The sequence below is a fragment of the Orcinus orca genome, chromosome 16 (assembly GCF_937001465.1).
Source record: "Orcinus orca chromosome 16, mOrcOrc1.1, whole genome shotgun sequence".
Classification (NCBI taxonomy): Eukaryota; Metazoa; Chordata; class Mammalia; order Artiodactyla; family Delphinidae; genus Orcinus; species Orcinus orca.
Window position 1 is genome coordinate 27,117,193 of NC_064574.1, and position 12,406 is coordinate 27,129,598.

Sequence of the window (12,406 nt, forward strand, 5' to 3'; positions counted from 1 at the left end):
AGAGCACTAATGTCTGTTTTTGACCTATGCTTGGCTCCAAGAACACCCTAGAAGTCTCCTGGGAGTGATGTGACACCTCAGCCCCTCATCCCTCACCCCGTCCTCTACACCCTCCAACCCATAGCTCTCTCACCTGACAGGAAGAAGACCACCACGACGGAGTTAATGATAGAAAACCAGTGGATCTGTACATCACTCATGGTCAGGTAAGTGTCCCAGCGAGAGGCCCATTTGATGTCACTCTCCTGGTGGTGGGAGGAAGCACTTGAGAGTCAGGCCTCCACCTTGACAACTGCTGCTCGGACCAGAGCCCTCCTCCCCTGCCGTGGGCTCCAGCCCCTTCTCACCTCCCAGTGCACAGAGTAGGTGAAGTACAGCTGATTCGCCTTGGTGGGGTCAATTTCTTGGGGCGAGGAGTTGGTACCCTCAGGCAGGGTGCATGAGCTCTTCTCGTCTGTTTTGAGGTCTGTGAGAGACAGAGACTCAGTCTGTTCCTGCAAGGGCTGGTGCCACTACCCAGGGTCTGTTCTGCGGGTGCCCTCAGAGGCAGCGTGCTGCGGAGCAGTGGCTGGGAGAACAGCTGGCAACTAGAGCTTTAAAACTGTGCTCCCTTGGGTGGGGTGGGGAGGGTGGGAGGGAGCCCCAAGAGGGAGGGGATATAGGTATATATAGAGCTGATTCACTTTGTTGTACAGCAGAAATGAACACAGCATTTTAAAGCAATTATAATCTAATAAAGATGAAAAAACAAAAACAAAAAAGAAACAAAAAACTGTGCTTCCCACAGCCCTGACTTTCCAAAGGGCCTTAGGGGCTGCAGAGAGGTGTATGTGGGGAGGGGTCTGAGTCCCTATTTAGTCAAACGAATTCTTCCTTCAATCAATTCAAACATTCATTTGCTTATTCAATCAGTCCCATTCAACAGGCAAAAACAACACTGACTCACTCTCTCATATGTTCGCTCACTCATTTAGTCCCCAGAGTCCTGGCACTTTAGTAATTCAATCACTCCTATGCTTCCTTCCTTCATTTACACATTTGTTCATCCTGCTGTCTGTCCATTCATTCAACCAACATACAATAAATAAGCACCTACTATGTGCCAGGTACTGTGCTGGAGAGAAAGTGGTGAGAAAAGGAGACATGGTCTCTAACTTCGAAGGGCCAGTGGGGGAGCAGCTGCTGTCAAACACGCACACAGTAAATGTCAAGCTGTAACCATGACACAGACGGGAGGAGAGGCAGTATGATGCCCCGAAAGTGCAGGGTCTATGTTTTACATAAAACTTCTGCGTATGACTTTGTTTGACTACGAGGTTCCACAGCTTAAAAAAGCTCCAGAAACTCACCACCACTGTGGACAAAAGGCCAGGCATGCGAAATGGAAGCCGCCCTGTGGCGAGCTAGCGCTGCCAGGCAAGGTGAGGCCCACCAGATCCCGTCAGGCCCACAGGGCTGCGCCTGGGCGCTCAAATTCCTGCACAGCTGTTGACCCGGGGCCAGTCACTCACACAGAGGAGCGGAAACACTGAAAGCTGCTGCCCAGCAGCTCCGTCGGTACCCCTGCCCCTTGTGCTTCATCCCTTTGCTCTTGAGCTGGCTGCTTCTTGTGATGGCCCAGCAAAGCCCCAAACTGCTGTTTGGTCTTGGCCAAGTCACTGACCTCTCTGAGCCTCTGGTTCCTATCATAATCAGCACATTATCTCCCGGGGTGGCTGGTAAGGTGCTGTGCCAGGCCAGGAGACACCATGTCAGCTCTCCCATTGTCCCCCACCTTCTCTAATGGGAATGTAGTGACTCTACCTTGGCTGGGCCCAGATGCCACACTGGGGCCTATCAGCCATTTCAGGAATCAAGGGTGCAAAGACCCTGGGTGTGAAGCCCAGGCCCGTCCAGCCCTGCCCCTCTGGTCACACCTCCCCACTCACCCTCCAGCCTGATGCTCTGGGGAATCACCTCGAAGCGGACGACGCGGTATGTGTGCTCCTGGTCCTCTTCCAGGTCCTCCCGGTGGTAGTAAAGGATGAACGAGAGGTGATTGTGCAGGTAGATCTAAAACAGCGCAACAAAGAGAACAAAATAGCTAGGAGCCAAGAAACCACCAGAAAAATCACACAGGGTGACCAGCCAGGTATTAGGTCCCTTCCCTCATCTAGCAGACCCAACTGTACCAGTGTTCCAAAAACACTGCTCTTATAGCAACCCACTACTCATGAACCCTCCAGGGCTCTCTGGGGCTTACTAGGTACAAGTTCAGACCCCTTAGGCTGGTATTCAAGGCCTTCTGTCACCCTAACATACCCAGCTGCCGTCACCCTCCCAGACATGTTAGTTCGCCTGGTCTCCCTGGGTCCCTCCCTGCCCCGTGAACAGTCCCCACCCTGAACTCTGTTCACGGCATTCACTTAACTAGAATGCCGTCCCAACTTCACTCAGCTCAAGCCTACCTATTTTTCAAGGCCCACCTCCTCCGTGACAACCTGCCCGCACATTAGCTCCCTCTGAACTCTTCTGGCCCTGACCGTCAAAGCACTGGCACGGTCAGGATTGGGACTTAAGATCCAGGATCTTACACTGTCAGTTCTCTTCCCAGTTATGAAAAAAGCCCCTGGAGGACAGGGACTGTGCCTCAAAAGAAATGCTTTTGTTCTTTATTCCCTAAGTAATATGTGTTCAGTTTAGAAAATGACAAATATAAGAGAATCACTGTTACAATCAATGCCATTAGCATATTTCTCAGTGGCTGTGCTATAAAGTGCTTATACAGATTATCTGATTTACTCTGCAATGACAACCCCAAAAGGCAGGTATGGCTGTAACATACATTTTACAGATAAGGGACCCAAGGCTTAGAGAGGTGAGAGAGGTAGGCTTAAGGTCACTCACCAACTAGTAAGTGGTGACGGCAGGATTCAAAACCCAGGGAACCTGCATGCTCTTGACCACTGCTGAGCTCTCTCTCTTACATACTGATGAAGTTCCAGACTTCCTTTTTTTTTTTTTGCGGGGGGGGGGCGGTGGTTAATCTTATAATCCACATAATCATATATTTATGTGGAATCTGAGTTTTTAGGCACTGTGCCTTCCACCTCCTGTGTAGCATCTGCCAGAGCCGGGCCCACAGCACTCAGACATCTGACAGGCCATGGCCAGGGGCACCAGGGGGAACTTGTCTTGGCCATCCCCACCTTTCCTAAGCCTAGAGCTACATGTTTCCCCCTCCTCTGTGGCCCCAAGTGCTCGTGACTTTGGGGAGTGGCTCCCCCAGCCCTCTGAGCACATCAAGACACTCTACCTTGTTGACATCCGTGAAGCCAAGCCGGTAGCCGTGTTCAAACTGCACGTCCTTCTCCTTCTTCTTGTCATCGCCGTCGCGGTTGGAGTAGAGTTCCAGCCGGGTGGCCACGGGCAGGTTGTCTGCAATGCTGGAAACCCAAGGCCCCGCTCAGTCCCTCAGATCGCCTCTCCCTCAGTGCCCTCCCCTATGGGAACTCGAGGCTGGCAGGGAGCAGAGGACAACTCACAGGTGGACATAGTAGTCCTCTGAGATCCGCTCGGCCACGAGCCGGCTCTGTTCCACGGTCAGGGTCACTGGCTTGTTGGACTGGCTGCACAGAACCTCACACTTCTTTTCACTGTTCATGAGAACCTGGAAAGGGGTGTTGACAATCCGGTCCCCTCTCAGCACCTCTCCTGCCATAAGAGAGACAGATGGAGCTCAGAGCTTCAGCCCTGAGGTTGCTGAGGTCAGCAGAGACACAGGGCCCACCTGCAGGGCCTTCAGCAGTCCTGCAGCCTGGCACTCAATGCATTACCCTGCCTGTTCAGGCCAGGCTTGCCCACCTGACGCCCCCCTGTTGTCCCTCCTCTCCCTTTGTGCTCTAGCACCACCAGACTCTTCAGAGCACATCAAACATGCCACGTCATTCCGTGCCTCTGGGCCACATGTTGTTTCCTTTGCCTGGAGTGCCATTCCCTGCCCCGTGTTCCTGGGAAACTCTTCCTCACCCTTCAAGCTCAGCTTCTATTCCACTCTCCGGGAAGCCCTTCCTGACCGCCTTAGGACTGAGTTTGTGACTCCCTCCTCGGATTGCCCTCTGCACAGAGGCAGCATCGTACAGTGGTGAAGAGAGGGCTACTGAACCCTGGCTCTGCCACTGACTAGCTTAGCAGTCTTGGTAAGTACCTTAAGCTCAATGAGCCTCAATTTCCTCATCTGTAAAATGGGGATAATAGTACGCATCTCACAGGGTTACAGTGAGAAATAAAGTACCAGGCATAGAGTGGGAAGACAACAAATACTATTTTTATTACCAGCATCACTTCTGCACCTTTTCATATGTCAGTGATGTGACTTTGCACAATATGTTGATAGGTTAAGTTTCTGCCCTCATACCTCATTATGAGCTCTTTAAGGGCAGATAATGTTTCCTCTTTATTTCTGCATCTTCAGATCCTGGTTCAGGGAGGAAGGGAGGTAGGGTAAAATCCAGCACCTGAGATTTTCAGCCAAAACATCTTTTTAACTTAACAAACTGGCACACCCCTTGCATGCCTACTGCCTCAGAGAAACCTGCTGCCAGACGTTCCAAGAGCAGGCACCGAGCAGTCAGGGCCTGTCAACTAAACCCAATGGTGCTTTCCTTCTGAGCCATTCCAACACTTCTACTGGGATGAGGTGGAACTGGGGCAAGCTGAAGGAGACCTACCAAAGCCCACAGGCGGCACTAATGCCCACATACGCCTGGTCTAACAGCTGCCTACCAGTGTGGACCCGCTTGATGTGGGACTCTTGGCCTAGTCATTCATTCGTTCATTCATTCATTCCTTCCCAAACATCCACTAGATATTGGTTATGTGCTGGGCTCTGAAGAAATAATGTTGAACAGACATACGGAGCTTATGGTCTAGTGGGAAGACAGACTGATTAATCAGGATAACAAGAAGGTATAGTACAATATGAGGAACTTGCTCTAGGGGTGGGGGAGTAGGTCTAGGACAGCTTCTCTGAGGAAGTAATGCTTGAAGTGAGCTCTAAAGGAAGAGAGCCTTAACTAGGCAAAGAGATAGGGGAAGACTATTCTAGACAGAAGGGAACAGCACGCACAAAGGCCCCCTGCCTGGTTGGGGGGCGGGGGGAAGGCAGGGGGATGACGCGGTAAATGTAAGAGGCCTGTGCGGCTGCAGTGCACATGGCAAGGGTGACTTGAGGCACGCTGGAGAGACAGGCTAGAGCTGGACTTCAGGGGGCCTGTGGGCCAACGGGAAGTTTGATCTCTATCGAGAGAGCCACAAAAACCAATAAAGGGTTTCTAACAGGGGCAGCAGAAGACATTATCCAATTCTGGTTACAGATCACTCTGGCTGTTTTGTGAAGAAAATATCGAAGATGCACGGAACTGGCCGGGGGCGATGGCAGTCAGCTATGCAAGTGGGCGGTGATGGTGGCTGGATTAGAGGGTATAGTGAGGGCGGAAACAAGTACACAGACTCAGGAGCTACTGAGGAGGTGAAATCTAGGGGGGCTGGTGCTGGCTGACAAAGGGTGAGTGAGGAGCGGTGCATATCAGGAAGACTATGGGGCTTCTACAACCAAGTTCCAGTTGGGGGGAAAATGGGAAAAACAGCAAATTTAGACTGAAGGCATTTTTTCAGTTTGCATATGTCAAGTGGCTATGTCAAGCAGGCAGTCAGATATCCAAGTCTGAGGGTCAGAGGAAAGGTCAGGGCTATAGATAGAAGCTGTGAGTTGTTGGGATACAGACGGTAAGTGGCAGGGCCACTAGCTTTACCACAGTGGGGAGAACCACTCAGCTGTGCAAAGTAGCACTCTGACAAGAGTGGATGAGGCCACTCAGGAGGAGGGGAGGGTGAAAAGGCGCCTGGATGAAGGTCTCTACACCTCTCCCCCGCTTTCCCCCTCTTTTAGAAGGCTAGTTATGCAGGTGAGTCTGCAAAACCCAGGGAGGGACTGGCCAGTGGGAGGGCAAGAACACCAATGAGATATCTGCATGGTCCACTGCTGAAATGATCTGGGTCATCCTCTGCCATTTTACATATGACAATGCTGAGAACCAGACCCAGACAGTGACTAGCCTATGACAGTGACTGTGGTAGTGCTAAGCCCCTGGGCTCTTTCCTCTACACCACGCCTTACCACTCACTTCTTTTCAGGAAGGTCAATAAGGAACTCACTTGAGGAAAGGAAGAACATACAGAGAGAGGAACAGGGCTGAAGATCAAGTAAGGTGGGTATCACTTCTTGATATTTAGAAATTATTGATACATTTAAACCAAGAAAGAGGACACACTGGTCTGGAACAGCTCATTTCTAATACAGAAGTATTCATTTTAATTTTTAAAGCTGGGAGCACACAGCCAGCCACACTAGACGAGCAACACGCTGAGTGGACCGTCTAGAGTCTGATGTCATACTCCAGTACAGCTGCCGCAGACATGCCCCCACCCCCCCGCCACGATATGAATCTCCACCAACATGATAATCGGGAGCACAGCCCTTGGACAGCCCAAATGAACCTTTCTGGAAAAGGCAGTCTGGACAACAGAAAGAATTCTGTTTTTAGAGTTAAAAAACCTGGGTTAAGATCTCAATTTCTCTACCCATTGACCATGTGACCACAAGCAAGTTTTTCAAACCTCTGAAGCTGCTGTGCCCTCTACTATGGCATGGGGGCCATCATACCTGGCTTTGCTGAGTTACAGTCGGAACCAAGTAAGACAGTGCGCAGAGGGTACTGCTTAAGGCTATGGACCCTGAAGCCAGAGTTCCTGGGCTCTGCCACCAACTCGGCGAGTGACCTGTAGCAAGTGACTTCACCTCCTGTGCCTCGCTTCTGTTATCTGTGATAAGGGGATAGTAAGAGTAGCTACCTCAGAGGGCTGTTGTGAGAATTAACTAAGGTAAGCACAGACGTGCTTAGAACAATGCCTGGCTCACTGTTAGAGCCCTTTAAGTATTAACAGTGATGATGATGAGGACGTAGAGTACAAGGCTTGCGACCCAAAAGGCATTCAATCAAGGCTGTTTCTGCTCCACTCAGGGAGGACAAAAACTTTTACTGAATGACAACTATGTGTCAGACACTGGGTCAGAAGTGGCAGAGAGAGACACATGGAAGACATGATCCCGCTGCTCAAAGAGCCCCTAGGCCACAGAGGGAGGCACTACACAAAGCTGGAATGAGATACAGTGTGGCAGGATAACTTCTGTACATGGAAGTTTCCATTTCTACGAGGCAGGAACATTCCCCAGCTTCACGGAGGTTAAGGTCACGCTGTATCACACTGAGGTGTGCCCAAGTGCTCAGCCTTGGGCTGTAGATGAATCCACACCAGCTCACAGGGGGAGGGAGGAGCTGCTGTGAGGGGTCTGGAGGACACAGCAGGTCAGGCTTCCCAGCAGTGGCAAGGTGGCCGGAGCACGGCATGGTGTGGAGAGAAAAGAAGGGTAAGCGGCAGGCAGCAAGAGCAGCCCAGGCCCCGAGACCGACCTCCGTCCAACTGTACAAGGCGAGACTTCGGGACTGGCGGTGCTGCCTGCTTTGGGTCGAGGCCTGCCCCAGCTGGTCTGGGACATCCAATACCTGGCAGTAGGTACACCTGTTGGCTAGGGGTTCTGGAAACATCTGAGCCATGGGTAGCCCTGATGGAGAAGGCAGCCCTTTCAGGGGACTGCTCAAGAGCCAGGTCTCTCCTTTCCCCTCCCTAAGCTATAAGAGAACAGGAAAGTCTCTTAAGTTCCTTGAAGTCAGGGAGGGCATAGTTCCAAGTTTTTATCTCCAGGACTTAACACTGAGATGGCAGAGTGAGTACTAATAACCATGTCCTCAGTAGAGGCCACCAAATGTCTTTTTCTTTAAGCCTGAAATTCCACCAAATGAAGAATTATTTGAATTAAAGTAAAATGGCTGCTATTCATGAACACATATGCCAGACACTGCACTGGGTGCTTCCCACATTATTTGAGGCAAGGCCTGCACAGCTTAGCAAGAACTATGGTGATGTCCCTGATTCCATTAGGGCCAGAGATAATCACTCATTCTTTTAGTTAAAAGCAGAGCAGGTTACAGAAGCCACAAGAAACAGAAGGGGCTATCTAGAAATCAAGGGGAGCCAGTCGGAGCAGTAGCCAAGGGCTCCAGCTCTGAAGCCTGACTACATGGATTCCAAGCCCAGTTTAGCCATTAATTAACAGTATAACCAGAGGCAAATCACTTACCCTGTAAAATGGGAATCAACACCACAACTACCTCCTTCGGGATGTTATGAGGATTAAATAAGCTAATCTGTATATAAACTATGTAGAATGGTGTCCAGCACACGGTAGGTGCTATATAAGGGTTAACTGCTATTAACATTATGAAGAGATCCGGGTTCCTCTTTGGGATAGCGTGACAGCAGTGTGAGAGAAGAACTTACCCAGATTCTCTGCCTTGTAGGTTATTTTGCTGGGCTGGCAGAAGGGCAGTGAGTAGTATTCATAAGGCAGCTGGGTGCGAGAGCTGGTGAGCTTCACAGCCTAGTGGAAGAAGGGAGGCCATTATTCCTCAACCCAGAAATCAAGATGACTGTTTCAGTAATCCTCCCTGCTACCCACGGCATTATTACCTAATAAGCAAACTAACCGCAGCAGACACAACTCTGGTATACTATACAATTATTTCACAGTTCACTAGTTTTAGATTACATTATAGATTTTGTTTAAAATCACAACCAAATCCAATATATACTCAGAGTCCTTAACATGCTGATATCCTTTGACCCTATAATTTCACTTCTGGGTATCTTTCCTAAGGAAATAACTCCAAATAAGGGAAAAAACTTCAGGAACAAAGAGCTCACTCCTCATTCCTAACCACAGTGGTCTTCTGCCTCTAGTTCCTTGAGCCTGACCAGCGCTCTCCTGCTTCAGGCTTTGAACCTGCTCCTCTCTGCCCAACTCTCTGACTCCTACTCACATTTGGTCTCAGCTTAAATCCCCTCACCTTCGAGTCCTTTCCTTATTATCTTATCAAAGGAATTCCCTCATCTTCTGTATTTCCACACTTCTAGTTATCTTTGTAGCATGTCTGATAAAATGTAATTATTTTATGTTTTTGTTTTCTTTTTCCAGAGAAATCAGCCTCCCCTACTAGAATTTAAGATTAAACTCCATGAGGGCAAGGACCATATGTGTCTTGCTTACCTATGTAACCACCGTGCCTAGAGATCTAGGTACATAGTAGGTGCTCGATAAATGTTTGCACAATGAAAAAAGAGAAAAAAATGGAAAAACAGCTAAAAGCCGCGTAATGGGAAATTGGTCAATAAACCACAATATATTCGTTCAATTAAATATTATGCAACCATTAAAGATGAAGTTTAAGAAGACCATGAAGAAGAACATTTAGGAAGTGATGCAAGCACACAGAATGCAGCTCTGGAAACAGTGACAGGCACAGACAACTCCCCAAAACATGGATAAAATAGAACCAGTCAAAATGTTGCCAAAAAAAAAATTAATTAATCAATTAATTATTTTAAAGTTTTTTTTGATGTGGACCATTTTTAAAGTCCTTATTGCTATTGTTACAATATTGCTTCTGGTTTGTTTTGGTTTTCTGGCTGCGAGGCATATGGGATCTTAGCTCCCCGACCAGGGATTGAACCCACAACCCCCTGCATTTGAAGGCGAAGTCTTAACCACTGGACGGCCAGGGAAGTCCCAAATTTTAATTTAAATGCAACTAAAATTATCTTTGCTATTTAAAAACTATTAACCATTCCTCATACACCATCTGAAAGTATAAATAGTTTTTAGAATCCAGATCCACAATCCTTACTTAAAATTCTTGCTTTGGAATTAGGATTTTTAATTTAATTTTAAAAGATTTAAAATTTAATTTAATTTAATGACTGTTTCAGTAATCCTCTCTGGTACCCACTCATCTTTAGTATACTCGGCATTATTACATTAATAATTATTACATTACATTACATTATTACATTAATTTATAAATTAATTTAATTTAATTTAAAAATTTTTCCAATTTTAAAAGAGCAATGTGGTATATTATAAAACCATGGGTTTTATAACACCCCCCAGCTGGGTCTGGAGCAGTACCCCACATTCAATGACAAGGAAATGCAAAAATATTCATACTAAGTGGGAAAAATAAAGTTAATAAACAGTTCAGGTCAGGTCTCGCCTACAATGAGTTTAGAAAAACTCTAAGTTTCAGAGCTTTTTAGATGTTGAATTGAAGGACGGGGGACCTCTATTAAGCATTTCATGAACTGCTTGAGGCGAAATGACCAAAAAGTTATTATCTGTTATAACAGCCTGTTATTCTGTGTTTCTTAGCATTCTCTCCTTCTGGACAATCAAAAAAGAAGCCACATTACAAAGAAACTGAGTCTCACCTTTATGTCCCCTCCCGCCCTCTCCCTTCCCACCCAAGGTGTAGTTCTCACATGCCCAGCTTGGCAGGACTGAAGCCAGAGCCACCCTGTCCTCCCCATGCCACAAGCTTTGCTCTGGAGGGGGCTTCTGGCAGAGGCACTGGGAGGAAGGGTACCGCGGCGGTTAAGAGCCGGGCTCTGAACTAACCCTATGTCTCCCTCACAATGTGACCTTGGACAAGCAGGTTCACTTCCTCGGGCCTCAGTTTCCGTAACTGTAAAATGTTCAGTAAATCTCTAAAACATACAGTATCTGCCTCAGAGGGCTCTTAGGGGGCATCTTGAGCTAAGCCATGCATAATGCCCGGCATGTAAATAATCCTCAATAAAGGTGACTTTAATTATTGTTCCCGAAAGTTACAAGTCTGACTTCTAAGGAAGAGGGATGCTCACAGTAATGCAACACATGGAATGGTGCATTTGCTTGTTACTACTACATGGTTCTAAATGCAGACACTTTCTAATAGTCATTGATCATATGTATTTATCCACCCTGCCAGGCTATGTACTAGGAGCTGGAGACACAGCAGTAACCGAGAAAGATAATATCCCAGCCCTTGTAGAACTTGATTCGTGGTAGTTTTCGTTTTTCCACAAATGTATTATATTTTTAACCTCTAAACTGGTTAACTCCCCCTGGATAATGAAGAGTTGCTTGCATCTAATGCCCCAAATAAGCATGACATGTAGCAATTTATAATTTTGCAAATGCCCAAAATGTGGTGGCAAACAAAGGCACATGTACATGACAGCATGTCAGGTGGATGGCCCTTTGTGATTTTCTGGGCTTCTGTTCCCCCTTTTGAACACTGTGATGCTTAGGACAGGATAAAAACTTTATTTTCACACAATCTCACTGCTTTGCTTTCACACAGACCAGTAAAGATGTGGTTCCCATCAACAAGAAATGTACATTTTAGGAGCAGAATTTATTTTCATTGCTTTATAAGTTTTGCTAGACCTTTGTACAGAATCACTAAGGATTTGAAGGACTACTTAAAAACTTCAACTCTACGTTATTTTGCCTATGGGGGACCAATGTGGTAGTCAAGAAGCTGGGGGTTTACGGAAGTGTGAGAATGCCGAGTACCCTACACTGTAAACACTGCACAGAAAAAAAAGACTAAGAAAAATAACCCAAAGTATTAAGAGTGGTTATATTTGGGTGATGGTAGAGAGGAGTCCCTATAGCTGGGAGCTCTGGAACAAGGTCACACCCCTTGTCTGGTGGCCAGTCCTCTCGCCTCAATGTGGGAGAACTCTGCAGCTGGCCACTCCAGTTCCGGAGCCTTCCATAGGACTCTGTTTATCACAGCTTAATATCTCCCTCTGCCCAGTCCTGCTTCCAGGACTGGGCGCCTAGTCAATAAATCTCTTGCACCAAATCTCCACCTTAGAGTTTGTTTCCTGGGAAATGAGATCCAAGAAGATCCACCACCAACCCTCAGCCGTGTTTAGGGCTCTGAAAATGCCACCAAGAGTCCGAGACATTAGCCAAGGTGCCAGCCTGCCCACTGCCCCGATCAACCACATTTTAAAGGACTCTCCCATAACCCTGTCACAGGTGACTGGCCCACAGGTGGGCATCTAGGCTGACAAGGTGAGGTGGCCCAGCTGGCTGTTCTTCTGGACTCTGATTTAGGACAATGCTTTCAAATCCGAATCACTCATGTACCAACTTGCTCTATCTACTTACCATTTATTCTGCTATTTTCTTGGATATGATTCATTTTTAGGTAAATACCTTTATTTAAGAAGCAAACATTTTGGGCTTCCCTGGTGGCGCAGTGGTTGAGAGTCCGCCTACCGATGCAGGGGACGCGGGTTCGTGCCCCGGTCCGGGAAGATCCCACATGCCGCGGAGCGGCTGGGCCCGTGAGCCATGGCCGCTGAGCCTGCACGTCCGGAGCCTGTGCTCCACAACGGGAGAGGCCACAAGAGTGAG

General features: G+C 47.9%; 1 protein-coding gene across 1 annotated transcript in view; it reads right to left on the bottom strand.

Annotated features, from left to right (window-relative positions):
- TM9SF4 (transmembrane 9 superfamily member 4) overlaps positions 1–12,406 on the bottom strand; it is a 56,671-nt gene that overhangs the window by 19,752 nt on the left and 24,513 nt on the right. Inside the window, exons 3-8 of the mRNA XM_004272704.4 lie at positions 8,440–8,539; positions 3,525–3,693; positions 3,296–3,425; positions 1,929–2,052; positions 348–466; positions 134–245 (exon numbers count right to left, since the gene is read on the bottom strand). Of these exons, the coding sequence (XP_004272752.1) occupies positions 134–245; positions 348–466; positions 1,929–2,052; positions 3,296–3,425; positions 3,525–3,693; positions 8,440–8,539 (754 nt within the window). The remainder of the gene's footprint in view (positions 1–133; positions 246–347; positions 467–1,928; positions 2,053–3,295; positions 3,426–3,524; positions 3,694–8,439; positions 8,540–12,406) is intronic.